The sequence below is a fragment of the Pseudopodoces humilis genome, chromosome 1 (genome assembly GCF_049639895.1).
Source record: "Pseudopodoces humilis isolate 2021_Gansu_Grassland_sample_001 chromosome 1, ASM4963989v1, whole genome shotgun sequence".
NCBI lineage: Eukaryota > Metazoa > Chordata > Aves > Passeriformes > Paridae > Pseudopodoces > Pseudopodoces humilis.
The window spans coordinates 84,766,553-84,794,505 of record NC_142200.1 but is presented as its reverse complement, the minus strand read 5'-3'; the positions used below and the strand labels follow the sequence as shown (position 1 = coordinate 84,794,505).

General features: G+C 39.7%; 1 protein-coding gene across 5 annotated transcripts; it reads right to left on the bottom strand.

Moving 5' to 3' along the window:
* Positions 1 to 99: 99 nt before the first annotated feature.
* RIPK1 (receptor interacting serine/threonine kinase 1) lies at positions 100 to 26,745 on the bottom strand. 5 transcript variants are annotated; one of them, XM_014254579.2, is made up of 14 exons: positions 26,468 to 26,744; positions 24,685 to 24,826; positions 21,955 to 22,066; positions 21,176 to 21,387; positions 19,303 to 19,456; positions 18,258 to 18,395; positions 15,724 to 15,952; positions 14,749 to 14,898; positions 13,541 to 13,617; positions 10,406 to 10,496; positions 7,599 to 8,186; positions 6,017 to 6,088; positions 4,046 to 4,210; positions 100 to 3,385 (listed from the first exon to the last, which is right to left on the bottom strand). In XM_014254579.2, the coding sequence occupies exons 4-14, from the start codon at positions 21,325 to 21,327 to the stop codon at positions 3,099 to 3,101; spliced, it is 2,103 nt and encodes a 700-aa protein (XP_014110054.1). In that variant the 5' UTR covers positions 21,328 to 21,387; positions 21,955 to 22,066; positions 24,685 to 24,826; positions 26,468 to 26,744; the 3' UTR covers positions 100 to 3,098. The 5 variants fall into 5 exon arrangements, with proteins under 5 accessions (XP_014110054.1, XP_014110053.1, XP_087917480.1 ...); XM_014254578.2 differs by lacking the exon at positions 24,685 to 24,826; XM_088061354.1 differs by lacking the exons at positions 24,685 to 24,826; positions 26,468 to 26,744 and adding an exon at positions 25,905 to 25,921.
* Between the last annotated feature and the right edge of the window lie 1,208 nt (positions 26,746 to 27,953).

Sequence of the window (27,953 nt, the reverse complement as noted above, 5' to 3'; positions counted from 1 at the left end):
GGGTGGTAGATGAAATGAACAATCCAGTAAATTAGTATTAGTTTATTTTTCTCTTCCATACTTGATGTTTCTGTAAATTTTTAGGTTGGGGAGAGCACGAACTCTTTTCCTTGGACCTCTTGTACACCATTTGCTTTCACATTTCACCTAGTTAACCTTGTATTGAGACTTACAGCTTTGATTTCAGTTATAGCCACCTTAAGAAACAAGACCAATCTTAATTAAGAGATAATAAGAATATCCACAGACTCCCTAGGTAGCTTTTCCAGTAGTTCATCATTATTAAATATATATTCCAATTTGGCATGCCTGGATGCTGCTTCTAGGCATTGTGTCCTATTACGTGGTTTTCCACAATATGCTGGAGGACTTGTAGTACTTTAGCCCTTCTGCCCAGGAAGCTGAATCCTCTCTGTGTTTGAGTTCTGCAAAGGTTGTAGTGAACGAGCTCGTCTCTGGGCGAGTTCAGTTGTTTGTGTTCTGTACCATCTACAATGTCACATGAACTATGAGCACTAGTCTAGACTTGGACTTGACAAGCACTAAAATGTCCTGCATTAAAGATCTAGGACTGCCCCAGGTCTAAGTCTTATTTTAAAATGCTTCATGTTTGTGCTCTACATCTCTGTGCTTGCTGTTACAGAAAGTAAGGTCCAGACTTGCTTTAATAAAGAGCAAATGAAGCATTTAAAGTATGCCCATTAAATAATCACCATTCACTCTATGTACCAAATAAGACAAAAGATCTTATGATTGAAAAATTGCATATTGTTTTAAAGACTGCAGATATAAAAAATAATGGGGGCTGGGGAATTGATGTAGCAATACAGTGCAACCAGTGTTAACAAAACATAAATGGACTTTGTGGTCTGTTCAGGGATCTGTTTCATGAACTAATACAGTAGCTGCTGGCTATAACTCTGTGGACTGACATAGAGAAGACACTCCCTACCCCATCTCTCTATCTGTTTAAAGAACAATTTTTCTTTTTCTGGGAAGTATATTAGACAGATAAACCACATCATTCTATTGTACTCAAGAGTTTATAGAAAATTTAGCATGTTGCTAAGTCAAAACTATAAGGCAATGCAATAAATTTTAAGTAAGTTTAAAGATGACAAATATGTTGATCCTTGCTTTAATTACAGTTTCATTTTGCTTCCACTGAAATGGTGGTTGCTGTATCAAGGAGCAGAAATCCAATCTAACTGCACTCCATTAAGTTGTTAGCTTTTTTTGACAATTAATAATTATGAACACTAATGAACACCTAGTGCTCTATGTATAGGTTAAATAATTACCTGCTCCAAAACATCTGCCTGAAAAATCTGTAAACCTGATGGAACAGGAGGTGTTGTCCCTAGAAAGAAGAGTTTGGCATAATTCTTCAGTCAAAAAACTTCCAGTAATTCTTCTTTCATAGACACTGCACACTGAGAGTATGTCAATATGAGAAAGTCAGAGTGACAAGGAACATTTGCAGGCACTGGGATACCATCACCTACGCTACAGAGCTGTTCCAATGCCCCCCAGAAACAACCTGAGTGCTGTGAAATGATCTTTGCACAATATTTTGGAGGTTTAAAGAATTTGCTATTCAGGCTGCAGCATGCCAGTTTAACCTCAGCATGCAGAACATTTCCAGGCACATTTAGCCTACTAATATAAACACAGCCTAAGAGATTCAGAATGTAGTGACAGAGTCCCCAGAGCGAGAAGGAGAATGGGTCTTCAGTCAAGAGGTAATAAAGCACCTTTCCCTTCCCAAAACTCTTGTATTCTTGAGTTTTTAATTTGGATTGCATACTGATTTAACTTATTTTTTTATTATTTCAAAAAGCAGATGAGACTCTGTCCTGCTTTAAGACAAATCAGGGAGGAAACCTCTGAATGGTGTCTCTCTAGAAGGCATATTCAAGTGGCCCCTTCCCCTACTGGTTTGGGAAAAGGTTTTCTTGGAGAAAAGTGGAAAAAACCTGTTTATTTAACAAGAAAAGTATTCATGAGTATAAAAAAATTAATAATATTAACAATAAAACCTCCTGCTGTTCTGAAGAGATGTCAAATTCAGAAAGTCCTTGCTGTGAGCTGGGCTCGCTCAGTCTCTTATCAGTCCCTCCAGTGCTGGAAAACACCGAGGCCCAGGCTCTGGTGGGCCACAGGTGTGAGCTTCCAGTGCTCTTCTGAATTTCTGTCCAGAACAGGGCCATTCAGTCCCAGAGAAAGGGAAAAAAAACAAAACCAAACCAATACAGTCCAAGGAACTCCTCTGCCTCAGCTAGCTAAAAACTAACTAAAAGTAAAGAAGAGCTCTCTCCCAGTGTCCCTGCTGCAGATGACAGAGTCCCTGAGAAGGAAAATGTGTGGAAGCAAGTCCAGTTTCTGAAAACAAACTGCACACTTCTCCTCACCCTCTGCTGTCACAACGAGTCTTAAAGTTGCAGAACTTGATAACCAGCATAAACAGAACAGGCAACTGGCGATACAAGCATCATAAGGTCACCCCAGGACAGACTCTTACCTTGTAAAATCTTTTCTACCAAACAATGTAAAAAACTAATGCAACATTATAACTATAAAATATAAATTATAAACTTTCAAAGCCAGAAATAGGTTTTGCTTTTATTTATGCTGCTGTTCTGCATAATTCTATACATCTATATTTGATAAAAATTATAAAAATATTTAAAGTGTATTATTGACTAAGACCAGTCAAATACTGGTGTAATTAATTATTGGCACTTCTGGCAAAATGTAAGGTTTGATTTTGGTTTCTATACAAGTTTTTCAAGCAGTAAGTGAATCTTCAGAACTGAACAAGACTACCAACATGTTTCAAGACTAGAATGCAGAAATTTTGTGTAACACGTTCTCCTTGAATTTGTATTTGTCTTGCATTTTGTTGTTATCTTCAGACAATCATTCTATTTGAAAAGAAGATGCTTTTTTATTTTTTTTTATCCTATGGAAGACCAAATATTGTGATGTGAACTTTTTGATTTATTGGAGGTACTCACTGAGAACTGGTTGGTTAAAAAGATATGTTCCCAAAAGTCAGTGCAAAAAGGAGAGCTCTAGAAAGTCTGTTCTCAGTAAACTTATTCTTCTTGGATTTGCATCAAAGTACTAAGGAGATCCAGTCTTTGGCAGCCAAAGAGGGCATTGGCGAGTTTTCCAACTGTAGCACCTTTAGAGCCTTCCCTCATTACCCATTTGAGCAGCATTTGGTAAACCTTTTCTTTTAGTCCATCTCGTTCATAGTCATGATCTATTTCATCTATCTCAGGATCACTGAAGCCCAGTTTCCGAGCACAGTGCTTCCACTGCTTAGCCAGCTTTTCTCTCACTAGATTCAAATGCTTTTCTGTCAGGACAGTAGTATTGTCTGCAAAAAGAAGAGTGTAAGAGAATTGCATCATTCAACAGTTCTGCTCCTTTCACTCTCTCTCTTCTATCCTCCCCCAACTATTTATTGGTAATATCTGGAGACAAAATCTTAGTGATGCAATCAGACATGGATTTCATATGGAAGCAGCATAACCCAGCGAGGCAAGAAATGTCCAGACAGACCATGTGTATTCACAGGTCAGTTGCTGGACTTGCTCTGTGATCTGAAGCTATCAGAGGTTGTCACTTAAACCTGCAAGATTGAAGAAAAGCCTTTCTAGAGTTCTTAGAATTGTATATGTTTTATATTCTGAGACACAAATGTCACTTAGGATACAGGGGATAGTTTAATTCAGTACTGACCAATGAAAATATATTACATTTCAAAATTGTCCAACTTCTATCTGAATGAAGTTGTTGTGGCTCTTGAATATATGGTTTAACTTTTAGTTTTCCCTGTGTTTTGTCAGGCACTGGGCTCTATAATCTGCATGGGTCCATTCCAACTCGGGATATTCTACAACTTAAACTAGAAGTCAGGTGAGGATCTCCAATCTGAGCCTTGCTTCTACCCATTTGAGTGTTTTATACATTCCAAACCAAATGATTCTCAATTATATGGGGTGAATACATAAAAAATAGGGAGCTATTCTCTTACCAAATGTACCCATTGCTTTATAATGTGTATAAATTGCTTCCATAGCAACAGGACAAGTGCTGACATGCGGGTTCTGCTCTTCAATCTTCATGTGACTGTAGGATCCAATTTGAATTCCAGAGCTGTTATTTATGTTGTACTTGATTGAATCATCTGTATAAGGAACTTTAACACAAATTTACAAACAACAGCATTAGGTTCAAATATCAAGAAGTAACACAAGAAGGAAGAAGTTCCACTAATAAGGGGAGTGATATTCATTGCACTTGATGTAGAAATAGCCATTTACTGGCAACTGTGCTGTGAGCGTATTTTCACTGTGCAGTGTGACACCAATGTACTTTAGTGAAAGCCCAGTCTATTTTAAGACAGAGTGCCACAACCAAGCTGATAGTTACTAGACTGTAAATAATGTTCTCTGTGCCTTGGGAGTGCATAGTAGCAGTCTTGCTTTCTGCTGCCTAACAGCTTCAGGAGGCCAGCCTTGACTCAAACACTCCTTTCGTTTAAATCTTAAAGCCTCACTTCTGCCTCTCAGCTCTACTTTTCATAGATGTAAGTTCAGATTTACAGTCATGACTTCTGAGTTCTGTGAGACTACAGCAAATCATTTCATGTTGCTCATAAGATATGATTACTAAAACACATAATCTTTTGTTTACTGTTGTCTGATTTACACATGCAGCATTAAGCTAAGTCACTATTCATGTTAGCTGATGTCAGTTTTCTGTTCTCTTGACAGTGTTTTCTGAGCTCTGCTTGGATAATCATCCACTAAACATTCTAACTCTAGCTTAAATGGTAAATCTCACAACCTGGGTCTAAAACTGAAGTACAGATACTTAGAATGATACACCAAGCTCTGTACTTCCCCTGAAATCATGGTTATGTTCTTGTTACACACTCAATTGCAATGTGAAAGTGTGAAAATCTGTTATGTATGAAAATCTAAGTGCACTTAATATATGCTAACCTGAGACTGCAAGTCAGAAATATTATATGCATGATTAGATTGATGAAGTTGCAAAAAAGGAAAGCATTTTATCATGTCTCATAACATTATTACTTCTACTCATAACATTATGATTCCTGTATCCTTTTATTTTTAAGAGCTAGAGGACTCAGGAAACACATCATATTTGTAGTTAAAAACATAAAGAAACCTCATGTTTGCTATATTCTTATCTAGCAATAAAATGAATTTAGCGTAAGATATGAAAATGTATACAAATAATTTGTCAACACTACAGTATTAACAGTAAAAATTACTGTGCTTATACATATTATATCTCCTTTCCCAAGCCTTTACACTTAGCAGCTTCTCAGGTTTGGGTCATCATTTAAGGGATGCAGAGTCAAGAAAACAGAAACCTGCTCTTTCAAGTTTTCTTTGTAATATAGACCACTTAGAAACTGGACAGGCCTTTGAAAGGGTTAATTAAAGAATTCAGAGTGCTCCAAGCAACACAACTTGAAAAGAGCATATATTAATAACTCCTGAAGGATATTACATTATTTTAGGGGTTCAAGGCAGTAGAACTGTAGAGACCTGTGTCCCAATGAAGGCCGATCAGTGTGAAGCCTGTAGCTAGAAATTTGTATTAAAATCCAGAGCAAGATAGGACAAAGCGTCCCAAATGTGTATGTGTGATTCCAGAGCTGGGGAGAGTGACAGCAACTTGAAGTTTAATCTAAGAAAGTGACTAGTTTAGGTGTCCAGTAGATTTTAAAATTCTTACATAAAAAAATGTATTGTCCTTGATTTATCAAATACATATTTCATGGTGTGTTTAGGTCTTTCTAGAGATAGGAACTAGTTTTTACCTACTGATAATGAAAACTCCAGCTATGGTTAGAGGTATTTAGCAATAACAGAAATTATTTCAAGTTCCTGAAGTATTTTGCTTCATTGCTCAGGATGCAATGCACAGCCTGTTGCCTGCCAGGGCAGATGAAGGCCACAGCACTTACCTGGGCTTACTCTGGATGCACTAGGATAGTATGGAAACGTTCCCCTTGTGAAAGAAGTGGAATCCCTGTAACCTGTAGAAAGAACAAAAAACAAAGAAATGCCAAAAGCATTATGTAAATAGAAAAGTAGATATACGTAACAGTGACTGCCATATTTGTAACAATGTGAGTATACAGTGCTCTTAAATACAGAGATGAGAAGCTTTTTAATTAGCAGGATTATGTCTCCATTAATAACTTCAGTTTAAGCATGATCTTATTGTGGTTTTGCTGAGTTACTAATAACCTTAACCATCCTTGGATCTCAGCGAGGTCAATGGGCTTCCACATGGGTGTAGGAGTATCTGGCAGTGTGGGATCACAGCGCACTGCAGTTACAGACTGAGCTGCCTTGTATGAGGTATTCAAACCGGCAAATTCCAAACTCCCAAGTGTGAGTTTTCGAATGCTCACAGCTGAGTTCTGCAACTCATACCGGGGCAGCAAGAGCAGATGGGTTACTGTCACCCAACAAGTCAATGAGGAGCTGAAATGCAGCTCTTGTGCACCTCTGGTATCTGCTACACTATTTCATGCACTATTTCATGTTTTCTTTATTTCTTTCAAACAGAAGATTTTCCTGTATTAGTGATGAAAATTCTAATGCCTGCCTTCTGACATGACAGCCCTCCAATTCATTTCAGTAAATGAACTCACATAAACAACTAATCACAGCCTCTGCATAAATAATTTAACAGAATAACACCTTTGTGGCATTCTGCTTGTAAAAAGCTAAGCATCCTTCATTTTCTTGTGAGATGACCTGGAAAATAACACCATGCTAAAAATATCCAAGAGTAGGAGCAGGCATCTCATGCTGTCTCTAGTTCCTCAAAGTTATATCTTGTATATCTTATCTCTAGTTACCACTTATTTATATGTTTTGTTAATGCCCAATATTCTCTTCTTTCTTTGTCTCCATACCTTTTCACTCCATGGCTTACCAGCAAACACCAGCAGAAGCTCTCCCTGAGCACCAGGCAGAGCTCTCTGAGAAACCAGTTACAAGCCTTAGCTCCTTGCTGGCTCCCTAGGTTCGAAAGTCTCTCAACTTGCTGCAAGTCAAGCTAAAAAATACCCATCTATTTTCTGAAATGCTACATGTGTTGCATGAGCAGAACCTATGGTAGGAATGTTACAGTTTTGGGAGTCAAAGTTCTCAGCTTTCCTAGAATGACTGGTAGCAGCTCCTGGTTTTGGGAGCTGCTTTAGCAGTACTTGCTGTCTGCTCTTCCTTGGCTGGTAGCTGAAGAGTCAGGTGCTGGGTCTTATGCTCTTCTGTTACACTGATGCTTTAGAAATGGCTCATCTGAAATTGGCAGCTTGACATTAATGAAAGCAGCACAATTAAGTCAAAGCTAGAGCATTTTAACTTTGAGTAAACAAAGAGAACTTAATGAAATAAATTCACCCTTGCTGTATTACAGACCAGCCTGCAATAAGCAGGTTGTTCCATGACCTACAAAACTCTCCTCATGACTTTACTGAATAGAGGAAAAGTGTGTTTTCAGAAACATAAGTGTTGGAGAAGGAGGAATCTCACCTGTATCTGTGTCTGAATTCTTTGAATACCGGTTTACATTTGTCTGTGACTGCTGGTTTTGTCCAGATTCTGGCACAGGAGATTTACTTAGGCTAAGGTTGCTGGCTGAACACAACCCATAGGCATCCACTGGGTTTCCTGTTGGAAGACTGTTGGGACTGGGCCCGTAAAAAACATCTACATTTCCCCTTTTTGGTGGTGTTGCAGCTGCCTGTGGCCAGATATTTGGATCAATGTTTGCCCGGAAATATGGATTAGTGTTTGATCCTGTTTTTTCAGCTCTTGGATATAGTTCATTCCTCTGAGAAGTAGGAGATGGCTTTGCAAAGGGATCACAGGAAACTCTCCGTTTCCTTTCCTCCTCTATCATTTCAGGGCTATATACAACAGGTGGAACTGCTTTATCCATCCGGCTCCCAAACGCGTGGTAGTTGTATTCATGCTGAAGTTTTCTTTCCAGATTATCAGCAGATGGAAATGAGGTCTCACAGCTCTCGATAGGCTGGTTCTCAGGGTAGGCAGCAAGCAGGGCAACATTAACCTCACTGGTCATGGGACCTTGAGAGCTGTGCAGAGAATTAGGCTGATCTGAAAGAGAAGAACATTAAATGTTTGAAAACATTCAAATGCAAGTGTTTGACTTGTTGCAATGATACTAAAATCTATTAACCTAATTTATTATTATTGTATATCTAAAAGGTTTCAATAAAACATTACTTCCAGCATAAGAAATTCTATAAAATAAAACACAGCTTTATTGACAAGTAGAATAGATTTTTATTTAGGAAGTACAGGTTTGCTTAAGCTATCTGAGTTAAAATCTCACTACCTTGAGTAGTGTCAGAATTCACTGCATACTCAGCTTATGTTGACATCAGCTGATAATTTTCAGCCATTGAAACAAACATTCCTGGTGGCATTTGTAGGGTCTGATTTACTGGTGTGTCTCCTGTGGCATTAACTGGAGTTTTATTGGTGCAAAACTGAAGTGTAACAGGATGGAAAATAATGCCACTGTAATAACAGGTGTAATTTCATACAGCACAAATAATTTTCCATTAAAATATTATTTAAAAATTATTATGTAAAGTGTCCTGTTGGGTATTTAGTGATGTCTCTTGTCCCAAAGAATGCATTTTTTACAAGTAATGTCTACCAGATAAAATAGTTTGTGCCATCTACATTTTTCAAACTAATTCTCAGTATCAAAGGAAGCTCTACTTCAGAATTGAGCTAGATGGAGTTATAATCTGTATGATGCTGTAGCATTTGAAGACTAAATAAGAAACATAAAAATCTGTTTGATACTACTTGTACTTATATTTTTAAGGGTAGGACTACTGATTCTTTCTTAAAGTTCTGAAAGCTTCACACATTTCTAAAAAATATCATACATTGCTTGTAGCAAGGGACACTTACAGAACACTGTAAAACTGGAATAAAGTGTATGTATGGGCTTCTATTTAGCTCAGATAATGCCAGTGAAATGGGTTCCCCCCCCAAATAACGTTGTTTCAGTCCATATTAGCCAGGACCAAAACTAATTCCTTATATTAGTACACCTTCAGTCAGACTTTCTCTGCTTGTTTTGCTACCACTTCTGGAGAGAAAGTGTAAGGAATGGCTAATACAGAAATAACCCCAAAGTGACAGCTCTTAGCAATTCAGTATTAGCATAAACTATATGGCACCTATTCTCCAGGGCAAGCTTGAGATGTAGGAACAGATCCTGTGGGATACTTTTCACTTCCACTGTCTGAGTGACGCCCATTGACTAGAGAAAAACCTCTGCCTATGACTGACAGGCTGACAATATGGCATCTTTCTACAGTAGAGATTCACAACAGTCTTGTACTTAAAACATGAGAGCATCTGCATTCTGCAGCAGTCATACATGATACTTTCTGCTCAGGAATTGTAACTACACTCACTTAAAAAATACATGAGTGGGGCTCCCTTAAGTGTATCAGTTCTACTGAGGAACAGTTGTAGCAAACCTAGTTTTGGGGAAGAATTTTTAGTTGCATTACAATTTAATATTATTAATTTGATCTTGTCTTAGGTAACTCAGCAGAATTTTATTTCCACTGGATTTTTTATTATTTCATGTAATTCAGTGTTTTTGCAAGTAAGATCCTGTGTCCTTCGACATTAAGAAACTTTGGTAAGAGAATTCCAGATACACTACTACAAAACTCTAACTGTATCATATTAGATATATTATCACAGATATATTATCAAATATTAGAGAGCCAGCCCTATAAAATCACAAAACATGCAACTCATCCAAGATTTGATGAAAGTATGAGAGAAAAGAGAGAAAAAAACCTATCTACTAGTGTTTCTCAGATTCCTTAGGGAGCAAGGTCCTAAACAAAGGAACACTTTACAATTATGTATCTTGGTCATATTCAGAGCATTCAAAAGAAACGATGGAGAGCAAAAAATAAAAAATAATTAAATTAAAGCCTACAAACCAAGCAGTTGGCATGAGTAAAGAAATGAAAGATTAAGTATGAAAAGTAATTATCAAAGTGACCATTGTAAAGCTTAATGTTTAACAAAATTTTTTGCATGGAAGAGGAAAGCAGAAAAGTCTAAAAGGAGATGAGTTTGAACTGTAGATGATGGAAAATTTGAAATTGTAAGTGTGACTTCTGGGAACAAATAACATATCAGTGATTACAATTCTTTCTGAGGTGCTGAATAATTGAGTCTCTTAATAACCCTTAATGGTAAGGTTACTTGCTTTGTACACAACTTCATCTTTGGCAAATACACAGAATAATTATGTGCTAGTGACTTACCTACTTGACCATTGCTGGTATCTTCTGGTACAGCATCTATCTGAAGGGATTCCATGCTATGCAGCAGTTCATTTGACTCAGGCCACATTTTCTGCATGTAAGAAAGAATAAATAATTAAATTATAGGCAAAAGCTTAAACAAAGGGAGTACCTGTAGAGTATGAAACAGGACAGATTCACTGTGAAGTGACTTGGATGAACAGATTCTGTGAATCTCTGGGAAAAGATCCCATACTCATTCAGAGAGCACAGCCTGACTGGAAATACCTACTGCTTTGCTACAGGTGGGAAAAATATTTTCTTCAATGAAGTAAGGGAGGACTGCAATGTAACTGCAGTATATAATACTCTGAGTTGACCAAAAAATACCCTTGCCTACATGAATGTAAGCTTAATCCACAGTGGCTATAGTATATGGTATTTATTAGCCAGACTTTTGGCAACGAATCTTGGTGAGGGGATGCTGCTGAGGTAAAAGTAGCAAAAATGCATCCTGTTCTGTGGATCTATATTTAATAAGTTCATTCATCAATGGGGAAGAAGAGATGAGAAATAATTAAAATTCAGGAATAGGCACACTGACTTTTATAAAGATGATTAGGAATGTGGAGTTTAGAAGAAATTTTTAGAATGGATCAGTGCAATTTCCTATCTATAACCCTCATCTCACTTAACTAGAGTGAAGGCAAAATCTACTCCTGGTTCTACTCTTTTGATGTTCCCATTATTTGGTCTTTGCTGGAAGTTATTTTTTTTTTAACCTGGAAAAATTATTTCTCAACTTCCCAAGTCCTGCTTAATTATAAAATATTTTCCAAAAGTAGAGTTTGTGTTAGTGGTTTTTTTAAAAAAACTAATTAAACCCAAGAAGTACTTCCACAGATTAAAAATCAACAATTCCTACCTATCTCTTCCCCAAAAAATTGACTACCCTCCAAAAGCAAAAGGTGACATTCTAATGCACATTACAACCATAGGTCCTTGGATTTTACTTGAGTAACAGAATTGTTTGAACAGGGGGTTGAACCAAATGACTTCTGTTCCCTTTTGAAACCATTCTTTTAGTTAGGAGGCTTCCATGATTGCTGGGCAGACGGCAGGAAGGTTACGCCCAAATCCTCTAAGTCCTGTTGCTACTGAAGCTGTACTAGTAATTCACATAGTGACTTGTCTTGGATCCACTCTTCACAATCTGTGCCCTGACTGTAATGGATGCTTTCCTTCCTGAGAAAGTAATAAACTCACAGCCCATTTCAGTTGTCATTTTGTCCCTATGATATGAGAGGTGCATCTGCAGAGAGCTAATGCAGCTAGTAAAATTTTCCATTGTTCTGATTTGGGGCTGCTGTCATAAATTAGACATATATACAGCTCACACTGGGAGTTTGATCAAATCAGTCCAAGAAATCTGTTTCATCAGTTTCATTTTGCAAAACTCTGTTGCTTTTTTGAATTGTTACTGGTGCTTTGTAAACATCACATGAAATGACTTTCATTTCCACAGCTGAAGACTTGGTGAGAAGGAAGCACTTTAAAAAAAATATGAAAGAATGATTTCACAAAGAAGTTTGTTGTTTGGGGTTTTTTGTTAGTTTTTTTTTTAGTTAAGAATACAGATATATTGTCTGTGAGTGAAGTCTATACAGTCAAGTAATTAAATTCATAAAATCTGTGATAAAAAGGTTCCATTATCAGCCCAGTTTTTCAAGAAGTTCTGATTCTCTTATTTTCAGTCAGGAAATGATTGTTTTAATCATAATTTTTAAACTTACAGCCAGAAAAGTAAGAGAAACCAACTTGGATACTCAGGAGAACTACCTGAATTTAACCTTTACCTGTTAATATTACTGTGGTATAGCTTCCTGGTCTCAAGCAGGGTGAAACTCAATACAGACTGCCTGAAGGTAGGGCAAAAATAACCAAGAATTTATGAAGTTACTTTAAATCAGATTCTGCCACTTTTGAATTGCTAGGAATAACGTTTTATTTCATTAGTGAGACTTAATGGATATATGAGGAGCTTTTGCAAAATATCATCGTAGAATCAGTTTGCTGTTCAGGTGGAAACAGACCTTGGGCCCACCTCCTGCTCAAAACAGGGTCACTTATGGGATCGGAGTTGGGAGCTCAGAGCTTCGTGCAGTCGGGTTTGAAAACCTCCAATGATGGTGACTGGACAACCTCTTTAGGTAACTTGTGCCCCTGCTCTGCCCTCCTCAGAGGGAAAAGTTTTAGTTTTTTTTCATCTCACTCTTACATCCAGTTTGAGTCTCTCTTGTTTCTGTATTTCTCTTTTTTCCTTTAGTCCTCACATGATGCATTGCTGGGAAGAGCTTGGCTCTATCTTCTCAAAGTCCTCACACATAGAGGCAGGTTGCTATTTCTTTGTCCTTGAAAGACATTACATGGCTGGGCAGAAGTAGTAATCTCCTATTAGGACTAACAAGGTCTGAGCAGATCTGCTGCCTGTGACACTGCTGGTGCCAGGCAGGCTGTGGCTGGTGCCCAGGTTGCTGCTCTCCATCACCCTGACGTGCTTCTCGGCAGTGCTGCTCCCTAGCTGGGCACCCCTGGTTGACGCTGAAGCCAGGGTTTATTTAATCCCAGGTGCAACACGTTCCACTTGTGCTTTCTGAATTTCACAAGGTTTCTCTCACCACATTCCTCCAGCCTGCAGCTATCATCCTTGTCCTCGTGACTGTATTGACTGGTCCTTTTAGTTTGGCGTCACCTGCACACCTCATGCATGCTCCCTCGCTTTTGTCAGGTCACTGACACAGGAGTAAACCAGATCACCAGCCCCCTGCACGCCTGCAGCTGCTTCTGGCCTGCAGGTGAAGTAGGACCCATCAACTGCTCCCCTCTGGGACTTGCCATCCAACCTGTTTTTCTGCTCATCCAGACAGCAACCTCTGAACTTGAATACAAGAGTAGTTTGGGAGAGTGTTGAAAACCTTCTGAAGGTTGAGATAAATTACACGCACTGCTCTGCCCTCATTCACAAATCCAGCCATTTTATCACAAGGAAATCACATCAGTCAAGCATGATCAGTCTTGAAGTGGCAGAAGCTGCCCATAATTGAGGTTGGGAAGAAGGAATGTAAGCGACCTTAAAATGCTTAGAAATCTACTCACTTTTAAATTTTTCAGATCTTCTTCTATATTTTTTCCTAGATTTTGATAGTAAAATGGCTTGTATCTTCCACTGATTTCTGCAAAAACGAAAGAACTAAGTGAAAGCAGGTTTCAATGGAAAGTAAAAGTGACTTGTACTGTTAACAATCTTGATGGAAAAGGATTGAAGAATGGAGACTTCTATGATGTCAGAAACAAGAAAGGTATACATACATTTGTAATTTGTTCACGTAGTACATTTAGTCTTAAACAGTAACAAGAACAGGGTGACTTCTAAGGATTTGTTGTTGTATTGCTTTTTAGGGTGAAATCTGTCTATGATCAGTAGCTGAGAGCATCTTTCCTTGACTTGTATATGGGAAAACTAGAAGCTAAGACCCAATACAAGCATAGGCTTAATCTATTAGCAGTAGATTATATATGTCAAATATGGATACAGTAGGTGGATTCCTCATGGGAAACAAATTTCCTCTGAGTATTTAAGTATATGCCTACTGTATATGAAGCTGTTGGGGTCCCTCTAAATACAAACCTCAATTTCCTGTTATTTGTTGGGGTCTTTTTTGTGGGTTGGGTTTTCTTTCCTCTTTTTGTTGTTTTGGGGTTTCCTGGGTGGTTGGTTTGGTTTTTTTTTTTTTTTTTTTTTGACACTATGTATTGAGGCAGAAAGAAGAGACAGTGAGATATAGAATTTTGTCTTATTTGCTCTTAGTCTCCTTTCCAGACCATTCAGCCAAGACTTCTACCAATTGGAAATGTTTTGCCATCTGACCATATGAAAGGATGATTAGCTATCAAAGTCAGTCAGATTACTTATGGAAGGATAACTAGGACAGCTTTTGAATCTAGAGTATTTCAAATAAGATATTTTCTCAGTCATGGTCAAAATATACTATATCCCTTGATGTTAGTTTTTATATAAATTTCAGCAATAATATTATATTATGCTGGAAATAAATTATCAGGGACAAAGTGTCTTAATTAGCTCCATTCACTTACTAGGATTTCTCAAACCTTGAAATGCTGGATCAGATTGCATTTTTGGTCACAGTACAGAGAGCATGCTTTACAGAACATGTGCATTGCTATTTCAGTTTAAAAAAACCCCAACCTTATTTCAAGAGGAAAATACATACTCAGGTTTGTTTTGCTTCATTATAAATGATCAATTGATGCAAACAAATACGAATCTTAAAGTAGTGCCTTACCTGCAAAGGTTGGACGTTTCTCTGAATCTTCATCCCAGCATTGCTTCATTAAGTCAATAATTTCCACTGGACATTTATCAGTGATCTCCTTTATGTCTGGTCTGTTTCCATTCATGATGCCAAAGCAAATCTGGGTTTCATTTATACCATCTGAAAAACAAAATTTCCTATCAGGTTCTGTCCATGGGTTTTGCTACCTATCCATAGGTAAAAGAAACAATGAATTGGCTCCCTGTGTGTTTATGGGTAGGTAAAATATGACTTTAAAGAGGTCCAGGTTACAGCTACAAATCTTTTATATTAGTGAATTTGAATCCACTGCCCTGACTTCCATGGTTCAGAGATTTATTTTAAGATTAGTGGATTTACTTTTATATGTAAGACGTGCTGTGTGAGTAAGGGTGACAGCTCTTTAGAACCTACATCTCAGGTGCATCAGCTCTGCACTAGATATGAACACAAAGATGGCCACATTTAGCCATTTAAATAGCAAAAAATCCATTCGAAATTATAAACATGTTATTCTGCAATTCCACAGTTGGCTCCTATTGTTCTACGTAAGCCCATTGGTGCATGTTGAGAAATCAGCACCACACAACTGAGAACTGGTAATGGACTGTGAGATCATTCTCATTTCCATGTTTAACCAGTCCACTTCAGGAAATAGTGTCTATCAAAGTTTCCATCCTGGCCCACCTGAGATTTGCCTAATTTCTGCCACCAAGTCTGGTCTGTGCCCACACCATGTAGATGTGAGTAGTTTCAGCTCATGGCTGCATTTTATTCAGGTGTTCTCATCCATGCTTAGACGGATGCAGGAATGATGCAACTAATTCCTCTCACTGGCCATGAGGTGCCAAACCAGTGTTACTCTAGGCCATGGATGATGCAATCTACTAATCTCAATTTTATCACTTTAAATGCTTAATATTTGTAACTTATTTTTCTGATAGCATCCTTTGGGAAGTAACGTACTTTCGTATGGCTCTTTGCTAGCAAAAATTGCCCAGATCACAATGCCAAAGCTGTAAACATCTGATTTCTCCACTGGTTTAGCATTAACAGAGCGTAAATGCTCTGGGGCCATATAGAAAAGTGTCCCAGCATTGTTCTGACAAGTGCTCTTCATTTGCTTCTGTCGGACTGCTTCTTCTTGGGTCAGCCTACTCCAGCTCTTAAAGGAGGCAACGCCGAGATCTGCAATCTGAAAAATGAGACACTTCAGAGCTAGTGCTGTAATGAAGAAGAGATAAACAAGTATTGCACGCAGTGCTCAATTTTATCAAGACTTAGTACTAATCTAACAACTTATCTAAAAATTAATTAGTGAAAAAATACAACTTAGGAAAACAATTTTATTTTTTTCTTGTTTTTCTTTGGGTTTTTTTGTTTGTTTTTTGTCCTAAATAATGTATCACTGCCAATTGGGAACCATTAGGTTGAACTTTTATTATTAATTGTGGAACACTTGCACAATGTGAGGATAGAAGAAATTTGGTTTCACTCATATTGACAATCGTATTTGAGGCCTGCTTTCAGCACTCATGGGAGAACAGAAGATTCATAGGAGAAGAATCTAACATTCAGACCTATAATCAATGAGATGGGCAGATATGCCTCCTTCCTTCACTGCCCTTTCCATTCAGATTCCATTTCATTCAACCACTTTAGATCTTCCTTCAGAAAAGGGAAAGAAGAGGATCTAAAACAATGTGATATGTATAACAAAGAGACAAGGGAAAGAATAGCATGGAATAGGTTAAAGCAGAGATACCTGGGTACTGTGTGCTTGACAGTGTGATATTACTGAAACTTTAGGGTGTGGTTTTGCAACTAGACTAATGGCTGGTGGTGAAGAAAGTAATCCTTCCTTCCTTTCCCCCAGTCTCCTGTTATGTGCTCACTCTGCTCCTCTTGCTCCAGCATTGACACTTACCTGGGAAGACATAGTGCAAGGCAGTCAAGCAGCTTGCTGAACCAAGTACTCCCCAACAGAAGAACAGCACTGCCAACAAGGTAAATGGTAATCTGCTGGTTTGGTTTCCTAAATCAAGGCACCAGTAGCACCAGCGCTAACACAAGGGAACAGGAGGTCAACAGGAGAGGAAAGCTGAAAGAAATTTGGCCTGTCTCTCTTGGACACAGGCAGCTGTCAAACAGAGTTGTGTAACTCAGTTACTTCAAAAACTTCAAAACCTTGCCTCACTTCTAACACTTTTCTCTCTTATTGCCTCTAACTAGCTAATTGTTCCTCTTGAATTTCTGAGGCCTTGGGCTACGTTTAGAGGTTGTGTATTCAGAGGAAATCTAGGTGACATTCTACTGAGGAAGTAGGAGCCCAGGTTCATGTCTACAAGTGAGAGGAGGTCTAGTGATAGAGAAGGATATGACATAAATCTTCCTACATTTACAATTTCCTGGAACTATTTGCCTAATTATTGACAGTGTTAGACACATTCAAGCAGATAGACTGTACAACAGCTGCCTTAAATTATACTTTTGATCAAGCTCCTTAAGTAAGTCTTATCTGATTCTGAATTTGATCCCATGTTCCAGATAATTTTTTGTCACGAAATGTGATGATAGCCTAGTTTGATCCTGTCCATATAAGCGAGCTGAAACCCAACTCCTCATACAATTTATATTTAAAGCAGATCATGATGGGGTTTTTATTTGTGGAAAAGAAATAAATTTATAATTCTTATCTGCAAGCTCCTCATACTGCACTTGCTACTATATTAACCTTGTTGAAGAACTTCTCACTAATTTATGAGTGAGAAATAGAAAATGACAGATTTCTCTTCACAGAAATTTATTCTGTAATTTCAGATTGTAATGGGGTGATTATTTCAACAACTCACCTTGACCAGAGACAGGATATTTGATGAGGACTGCTGAAAATTCCCCTCAGGTTTATTCCTCAGTAGCCTCTATATTTATGTGTCTTGATCCAAAACCATACTAAAGTTAATAGAAGGGCTTTGGAATAGGCTTATAAACCATTCTTTGAAGGGTTTTTTTGTAGCTCCTGGATGTCATTTTAAAATGATGACTAAGGGAAAAGACAGATACAAAAGAGAAGATAACAAAAGAAAGGAATAAAAGAAAGGAAGTGAAGGCAGGAGGAGAAATTACAGCAATAAAAGACAAAAGACATTATCCATAAAACATTCTATTTTGTTTCAAACTTTGTATTAATATGTTTCATCTTTCTAATTGTTCTGTTATTTATAGCTTGTTAATTCTCAACAATATTATTTTTTTAATGCCCTTAGTGATTGTTTTTTTCGCAGTTGGAGGAATGCGGTGCAAATCTCAGACTCAGAGGCTGTATAGGCCACTATAATGAGCGTTAGCGGTCCAGGGCCAATACTCTCTCAGGGGTAGTTCATTGAACTATGAAGGCATTATCTACCAATTCCACCAAGTTAGGAACTCTAACCAGCATGGCTGAAATAGTTTCTTCAAACCAAATCACCAGCCTTCTCTATTCACATTCTAACAAGTACCTTAATATGGAAGTCTCTGTCCACAAGGATGTTTTCTGGTTTTAGGTCTTTGTGTACAAAGCCTTGCTCATGCAGATAAAGCATTCCTTCTGTGATCTCCAGCACAAAACGCCCTCTCACTGACAAAGGCAGTGAGAGCTAAAAGAAAGAACAAGAAGTGCCATCTATTAAAAAATGCAACTACAACAATCAAATGAAAACTCAGTCTTTAAAAAAAGTTCCTCAGTCTTGAGAGTACCTCTGCTTAAGCTGTGGTAAGAAAAACCTGCCTTGCCAGTGGGTTGAGGGAGTTGATTCTTGCACTCTACTCCGCACTGGTATGGCCTGACCTTGAATACTGCGTACACTTTTGGCCATCCTTTTTAGAAGGATGTAAAGCCATTAGAGAGTCTCCAAACAAAGGCACAAAGATGGTGAAAAATCTGGGGGGAAGCCATATGAGGAAGGGCTGAGGCCATTTGGTCTGTTCAGCCTGCAGGAGACTGAGGAAATACCTCATCATGGTCTACAGCTTCCTCATGATGGGAAGCAGAGGGACTGGCACTGATCTCTTCTCTCTGGTGGTCAGTGATAGAACCTGTCAGAATGGCATGCAGCTGGATTAGGCAAGGTTTAGGTTGGATATTAGCAGAAGATTCTTCACCCAGAGGGTGATTGTGATTTTTGGGGTTGTCCTGCGGAAGTTGGGCTTGATGATTTTTCAAGGTCCCTTCCAACTAGAGATATTCTATGGTTCTAAGGTCCTTCTTGGATCGAAATTTCGGTATTAAAATTACTCTAGAGTCACCCCATATTTAGCAAATTCTCCACATTATCTCTACAGCCACTCCTAGAACTTTTTAATCTGTAATTGGTCTGCTCCTCTGTGATGTACAGGAAAGCCACTGTCATTGTCTGCTGTCTCTAGAGAAGGCAGTGCTGCCACTGGCTTTTTAATACAAAAAGAGTAAGAAATGAAAGACTCCATTCTCTGGATGTGGTAGTAACATCCTGTCCCCTTCAAGCAGCTCACCAACCCTAAGAGATGAAGTAATTGACTGCTCACATTCTGTAGCACTTTCATCATGTTCCCACGGTCCACGTACTCCATCACAAGCGAGTAATTTCCATCTTCCAAAATGACACCGAGTAGCTTTACCACACGGTCATGTTGCAGTCTGCGCATAATCCTGCCTTCTTCAAGAAGGGAAACATTGTACCTGTAAAACAGAAATTGCACTGAATTTAGGTGCCAGCCTAGAAAGAACAATGGGATGAAAATCACACTACTTTGTGATGAAAACCATGGCCAAAAATGTCAACATCCCTAGAACCCCCTGCATGATTAATCATACCTTCTGCTGATTTTGAATTGATACAAATTTGTTCATGCCAATTTATGTTCTCTAAGATTCTGCTCAAATGCCTCACACAGAGACTGTCTGCTCAGTCTGATTTTAAGGCCTGCTTTTCAGAAACTGCATAAGCATTCTTTTTGTAGGCAGCTGTGGATGTCCAAATCTTTAAACTGGGGTGAGATCTGGGCAGAGATAAAAGAGCCTTGGAACAAGGAGGATCAAGATCCAGTCCACTACTTCTTGTACAGGAAACTTACAGAGGTCTTATTTCCAAAGGGCACCACGTTCAAAACAGTTTTCTTACAAGGGAACCACACACATACTAAATGATGACAGCATTTGCTAACAATTACTGGTTTAGGATGAAGTAAAAGCCTAACTCTTTACCTCAGCCTCAGTACAACCCATCAATAATCACAGGTACGTAGCTGGGAGCTCACTAAGGGTCTTAAAAAAGGATAGCATCCATTACATAATGAATAGAAGGGGTGGTGTTTTTATTATTGTTCTTGTTCTGGTCATCAGACAAAAGGATGTAAGAAAATCTTGAAACTACACTGCTTGCTAATGCTTTCCTACCCTCTGACTTAAAATGAAACTGCTTTCTCCATCTGTGTTCCTCCATATTACTAGAGAAGAAACTGGTTGTTTTGTTTGCATTAGGATCAGTTAAAAATTTGCTAAAGACTTTGGGTTCAATATTTTAAGAAATAGCAATATTATTAAATTAAAATATTTTAATAAATAAAATTATAATTATTATTATTATTATGAATCTGTGTAATGAAAAAATAAAAACAGACACAAAAATACACTTCACAGGCTTGTTGTTTTAACTGTGGTCATCCCAAACTGTCATTGTAGGCTGCAAAATACTAGAATATCTAATTTGTTTTCCACCAGCAAAATAAAAACTCAGTTATTTGTCATAACCCAAAGCAGAAAAAACATGGAATTTTGTCTCTCTCTAGTGGATGATTTACGGGAGAGTTTTAGGATTGTGTTTCAGATTGTTTAGGGCTGTGAAGTGGTAGAGCTGCAATGTGACCTGAGTCCACTGAAATCAACAGCTAATTCAATCTTTGAATTAAATCAGTGGGCTTGGCTCACTCTGCTCTTTCTCAAGGGAGTGAGGGTTACTTTCGTGGTATTAACACACATGAGGCTGAAGTCTTACCAACAATTTATGTGTGTTTAGTTCCTAGTGGACATCTACAGTTGGATAATTTCATTGAAAACATATCTGCACGTTTGAAAATACTGTGTGGCCACTGAGTTCTTGCATTTCCTTAAGTGTACAACAGTCCTCTTGACTCTTTAACAATTTGTGATAGTGGCTCACCTTGTAACAAAAACCAGGAACTTCACTGGAACTATGAGTTAAAACTAAAAAAGTTGTCTCGAGAGGGGAAAAAGACAAAATTTTCAGGACAGCTGTTACCATTGTTTTCTTTTCCCCACATAAAGTATCTCCAGAATCCAAAGACCTGAAATTATTGCACTCCATTTAGGTTTATCTTAATTGAATTTAGAGGTCTCAGACTAACTGAAACTAAAATCAGAACTGAGATCTTAACTTACTCAGTGCGCTGTGGTCCTGTATACACTTTTTTTAATACTACATATCCATGTTTCTTGTGAAAGCATAAAGAAATTGTTCCAAATCCTCCAGCATCTAATTGTTTTTTTTCAAGCAAATCCTTGGTGTTCATGTGGATGTCTTCCAGAGACATGGCTGCAGTCTTTGTGGCTTAGCAATTAAAACAAAATCAAGCACCGTTGTGCTTCTGGACCTGTAGTATAAAGGAGGAAAAAGAAGTGTCATTGTGAAAGCATTTAGCTGTTCCACTAAATAAGTGTACATTGAAGGAGTGGGACAGAAACATAAACTCTCATGACCCTTATGAATGCTGCTGGAAACCAAAAATGCTGTGGTTCTCACAGAATCAGACCTAAAGATCACAATGATTTATCCTGTCAACCCACTATATCAAGTTGATATAAAACCCTTTCTTCACCTGAGGATCTCAAAGTGCTGCTGATAAATAGTTTTTATCCATACAATATACCATAGATAGCTACTGTCCCTATACTTCACATGTGCAAAATCCAAACCCCAGAAAAATCAAGAGCTACAGTCCTAAAGGCAGGTAGTGGCTAATGATTCTGATGGGTATCTTATTTTTTAAATTGCCTGAACACAGACCTATCAGGTGCCCAGATTCTTATATGACTCTAAGCTACCTTCTAGGCATCTTTGCAAACCTAGCTCTAAAGGATTTGCTTAAAGTTTAAACCAACCAAATAAAAGGTTCCTCTGGAGGGTGACATGAAGGACTCAGCTTCTGTGGGAAACTTACTTGCACATGAACTCAAGGAGACAAGTGCTAAGGAAGGAGTATGTATGGCTGCTTCTCCTCTGCCCATTAAAAAGAAGAGGACCGAAGAAATTGTGAAGGCTTGTGGAGACTCCTAAGTGCATCAAGACAAAAAGAGAGTTTATGGGATCCTATGAAGTGGGTAAGCAATAGATTAGTAAACAGATAAGTAATAGATAAGCAAACGCCAGTGGATGCCAGAATAATTGTAATCCTTTGATAAAGCTGTGCTACTGTGAGAAACAACGCTCACTTTAAAATTTTAAAGGTTTATTAAACATTAACAGAAATACAACCGAAGACTGAATAAGGAAAAAGGACAGCGTGCTGGGAGCTGGTGACGTAGCAGCTATGAGCTAGTTTATAAAATGGCTGCTCTGCCTTTTATGCCCCTGGGGTTGCATAGGCAAGCCTGGCCCCTCCCGAAGTTTGTCAGTCAACTCTTCTTCGCCATCCATGGATGGAGGCTGCTTTCTTGCAACTTGCTTGGAGGTCAGTTGCTGCCATGCCATGCCTCTTCGCAACAAGCCTTCCCTCTTCCCAAAATGCCCCAGGCACAGGTACACGTTCTCCCTCCACATGTCCCAGCCACCAAGGCTGTCCCTTGGCAACCACACCAGGTAGGGGGGGAAAGGGGAATATGGGGAGAACAGAGGACATCTAAACAACAAAATCACAGTAGCATAACTATATATCAATAAAACTTTCTTTAACACACACATAATATTCATCCTCTAATTGTGAGAGCCAACCATTGCATTACCCATCTACAATAGTACTCTCTTGCCTAATATGTTTCCCAGGCGAGACAGCACCTGCCTTCAGCATATACCAGCAAGCTGCTTTGCTAGCACTGGTGCAAGCCAGCAAGCTCTGCTTGTATTCCCCTTGCTAAGTTTTTAACTTAAGCACCTTACATCAGGTAAAGAAAGGGTTTGCTGAGAAAAGACAAAGTCCAAGAGACTGGCAGGGCTGTTCACTTTCCATTCATCTTGGGTAACTACTACACAGAGCTGGGAGACGGGCACCACCTCTAAATGCCACTATCAGCAACAGTAGATTGGCTCGTTTCAGTTAACTGAGAGCTCTAAATTGTGTAGCAAAGGGACTCGCAAGTTTTTTCAGACCAGCAAATGACTGCTTATTTCTGTAAACTACTGTGCACCTGTATCATCCAATCTCTAATTGAAAAGATTGCTTAATGTTGTTGTCAACATCAGCTGCAGCTTAATTTTGACTGCCTCATTACCACAGCCTCTTTGGGGAGCCTGGGAACTAAGGAGTCAGTGTATGTGGAAAGTAGGTACCTAAGGGAAGAGAGATGTTTCAGTGCTGAGTTGGAAATGGTCTGATCAGTTCAATACGGACAAACCAAAATAGGGAAAGAATAAGTTAATTTTTTAAAAAATAAATTAATTGTGCCTGTAGAGCAAGAGGTTTCTTTTCAAAGTACATATAATGACTCTACGGGCTGTTGTAGTGCAGACAGATACATACATAAAATAGACACAACCTCCCTATACCCAGAGAAGTGTCCTCTCTTCAAAGTTTTCTGCTTTGGCTTTATGGACTTAAAAAAAACGCAGGCTTTGTTTTGCTGCAGTGCTAGACTGTGTTATGAGCACAGGCCTGAGGAGATGGCTGCATCAATTTAGTAAGTTAAGTCCGGCAATGCCTAATAATGATTAGAGGAAATTTGTCTTGTTTTGTTTGTTGTTATAGGGATTTTTTTGGTGGTTATTTGTTTCGGGGTTTTTTTGGTTTGTTTTTTAAATTCCTTTACAGCAAATCAAATAGCAGATAACAAATGACTCATAGCAGTGCCATTGCTGCTTTCATCTCCCTGGAAGTTTCTGCTGATTGTTCTCTGGATTTGTTGGTGTGGTCATACTGACTTGTACAGATGGGTTGTAAATGTACAAGAGACTCAACTCAGTCATGAGAGTCAAACATGTCATAAACTAATGTCTTGCTTCTTTATCCGGGTCTCCCTTCCAAGAATTGGTTTGAATTATTTATTATTATTATTTATTATTATACTAGTAATAATATTATGTATTATTATGTAACTTAATGTATGTTATTTTTTCCATGCTAACAGCAATTATGCATCTATTTAGTAGTTATAAAACTTGTACATGCTTTTCTTGGGAATGCAAAGTAGCTGGGTATTTTTGAATGGTGAATCTCTAAAGTTGCATTAATACCACTGATAGCTTGGGACTGGCATTCAATACCATACAACCTGGCAAAAAATATCTCTGCCCAAAACTGCAAGAAATACATAACCTTGTTCTTATTTACAATGCTAATTACCTTCCTACTGCCACATGTAGTCACTATAACCAGAAGTTCTGGAAATTCAAAAGAAGTAATAACTGCTAAAATCATAATGTATCTGCTGAAGTGAGCTGGGTAATGCTCAAGATGATAGAGTTTTCTTATTAGATGGGAGGACCTTCCCCATTGGGCATGGTAAGATGCTACTGCTTTTTTTTGTTGTTAATAAATAATGAGGTACTCTGAATAGAAGCTCTCTGATCTAATGACTTATTTTGAACTCAAAGTTTTGTGGATTTTTTGTTTTTGTTTGTTTTTTGGTGTTTTCTTTTTTTGAATGAATATCACAGGAAAACAATGCCTAGCCAGGCTTTAAAGCAAAGACTACATATGCCGGTATACTATTTAACATAAGATATTGGCTTATAATACCTTGGAATGTCAGATGATGAAGAACCAAGGACAGAAGCTCAAAGCCCCAGGTTCATTCCAACCTTACTGCTTCTGATTGAGACACAGGATAATTTATATGTATCTTCAGTATTTAGGACATACCAATTCATGCATTATGCATCTGTGGTTAAGAGAACAGAAATTTTGTAGCTTAATTTAGCCAACCCTTACAGAAGCTACACATACTTCTAGCGGTCACTTTACATTCTGTGAAGTAGTCCTCATCTGTATACTTGATTAATTATAAAGCAGTTTCTCCCATATACTATTCTGAACATTTGTATTCAGTTGGGTTCCTGTTTACCAAGTACCAGCATGTATTATGATAGTTTTGAATACCAGTAGCTAGAAGAGAGGAATTTCTGTCCACCAGTATGACTGGTGTTCTTTAAAAAAGGATAGAAATATGCTAAGTGAGTTGGTGGCATTTTTCTTTGTAACACCATGGTTATGTCCTCTCCTCTAACTCCTAAAGGGCATATAAATTCACAAGAATCATAACCTGGACATTAGCTCATCGGGTCATATTCCTCATCACTGTTCAAAAGTGCTTTGCTCAATTCAAACAATTTGTGACTGATCTGGTGCAGTTACATCAGATCATTAACAGATGTGACCTGCATGGTTAAGGAGGAGCGCTGAGCACATTGGCACAGTAATATGAAAAAACACTGATTGCAGCCTTTATAGTCTAATGATGCTCCCAGCACCTAAGTTCCTAAGAGGTGCTACAAACTTTAATTGGAGAAAGTGAGCACATTTACAAGTAGCAAAACTCATGGCCACCGAGTTGTCAGTCCATAATGGAAAAGAACAAAGTACAGAAGCCAAAGCTTGCTACAGAAGGGTTGCTACAGCTGAAAAATATTGCCTGTGTCAATGATGTTTCAAAAGCTGTTGGGGTATCTCCGATCTGTAAACGTCATAACCCACTCCATCTAAACCTTTCCTTTCTGGTCAGGTTTTTCAGCTGATGAATCTTTTCACTAAGGAATTATCTTTTTTTTTTTTTTTTTCCTTTTGGAAATAGCAGAGAAAATACCTGTGTCATATCGTCAGCATGTTACAGAAAGGATCCCGTGGGAAGGGGAGGAGAAGCCAATACAAGGGAAACAAAGGTGTTACGCAACACACATTTTCACAGCAGCAAAGGCAGCGTGGGAAGAGGAAAGGATGGGGGTCTGTGCAGTGGCCTGTACCCGTGCAAAGGTGTTGCAGTCGGTTCTGGTCACAGAAGCATGCGTTCCGTATGGGAATCGGGAAGGCTGTCTCGGCCGAGGCGCCAGGCCGGCCGTAGCTGTCGCAGACGGGCGCCGCGGCCGCTCCCGCTCAGCCCCAGCGCGGCCCCGCTGCTGCCCGGCCCGGGCAGCGCCAGAGGTGTCCGCTCGCCGAGGGGCCGGGAAGCCCTAACGCGGGGCTGCTCTGGCCTAGTTCCTCCTTGGCCAACTTGCTATATCGCCCTTCTCCTCCCGGCGGCTTCCTGCCGCCGCGGCCGCCTCCTCTCGTACGCACCGCTCCCCCGCCCGCCGCTTCCCCTTCCCCGCGAGCCCCCGGTGCGGGATAGGACAGGCGGGATGGAGCGCAGCAGCCCCGCCGGGCTGTCTCGCCTCGGAGCCCATCATCCGGGCAGGCCCCCGGGCACCGCCACTCGGATCACGCAGCGGCGGCGACGCCTTCGCACAGCGGGGTCTCCACCGCGGTTTCGCTTTCGCTGCAGCGGCGCGGCCCCTCCCGCTGTCCCGCTCCGGCGCTCCTGCCTTACCGCGCTCTGGCCTCTCAGGGTCCTGCCGCTTCCCCGGGCGCCGCCGGCAGCTCGCCCCCAACCCGCTGAAGTGACGCCTCGGGCTCCTCTTCACTCGGGGCGGCGGGAGGCGGAGCGAAGGAGGCGGCTGGGCAGGCGTGGGTGCCGCCCGGTGACTGAGAAACTGGCTGAGCTGCCTGGGCGCTGCCTTTGGAGCCACACCGCGCTTGTGTCACCGCTCGAGCTCTCTGGGAACTCGCATCGGTGCCACACCGTGACTGTGTCACTGCTCGAGCTCTCTACGATGTCGATCTCTACCCACATGGTGGCTTGTCACTGCCTGAGGTCTCCGGGCATCAGGAATCTTGAAAGCCTGGAGATGTTATCGAGACTGAGAGCAGCTCAGAAAGGAGTTCGAGGCATGTTGGAAATGCCTTTGTCTATGGAAGATTTGGCGCTGGATATGTGAGGATCTTTTGGTTCAGGAAGGGCGGAGGCAGGAGTTTGTTTGTCAACAGAGTCACTGTCACATGTCAACAGTCCTGGGGACGGTTGCAGGAATACATAACCAAAAGGATGCCCATAAATCACCTAGCTCAGCCTCCTTCGGAGTCAGGTGTGTAGTTAATACAGCTTCGTAAAATAAGGGCCATACCTTTGCCATTCTTCTGTGAAAAGCATGGTGATGATTAGTATCTAATATCTTTATTGTGGTCTTTCCCATTCTGGGGAGCTATTGCATTCCCTATGGTGCTTTAAAGTGGCAATAATAGAAGAGCAGCAGCAGATCGATGTGGTAGGACAATAGCAGCCCACAAATTACGTTTTTAATTTCTCCTTTGGATGGTCAGCAACGCAGTATGTGAGCTCCTAAACCATGCATCTACCCTTCTCCGCTCTGCCAGGGGTGGCACTGTCTGCTTTGTGCCTTGTGCTGCTGGCCCACCCGTGCATCTGCCGGGAGCAGGGGACTCCTCCCTTCCTGAAAAGCTGTCTCTTGGGAAAGACAGGTGGGACACAGAAGGATGCAGGCGGATGGGGGTTTGGAGAGATAGGAAGGACAGCCTTGGTGATCACTTTCAAGGTGAAGTTTTCTCCCTGAGTATCAAAACTGCCATGTGTTGGACAAACTGAATAAACAGCTCCTTCCTAAGATTTTGCAAAAAAAGCCAACAACCCAAACAAACTGAAAAAAACAAAACCAAAACAAGCAAACAAAAACAAAAAGGCTGACAGTGGAATTAGTGGAACTGATGCAGGACCATCACATTTGTGTTTTCCACCGATTCTGGATCAGCTGGTATTGAGACAGAACAGCAGGTTAATGCTCTGACCGTTCCCAATTCAAGGGCTGATCACACCTACTGTAAATAGAAGACTCGGGACAAAATACTGAATTGCCACACTGAGCTCACTGTAGTTTGCATGCAGCAATTTTGTGTCCATCCACACTGTGAGGTATCACAAGGAGAGCATTATTGAACCTTCAGTCCAGAGAGTCTGGGGC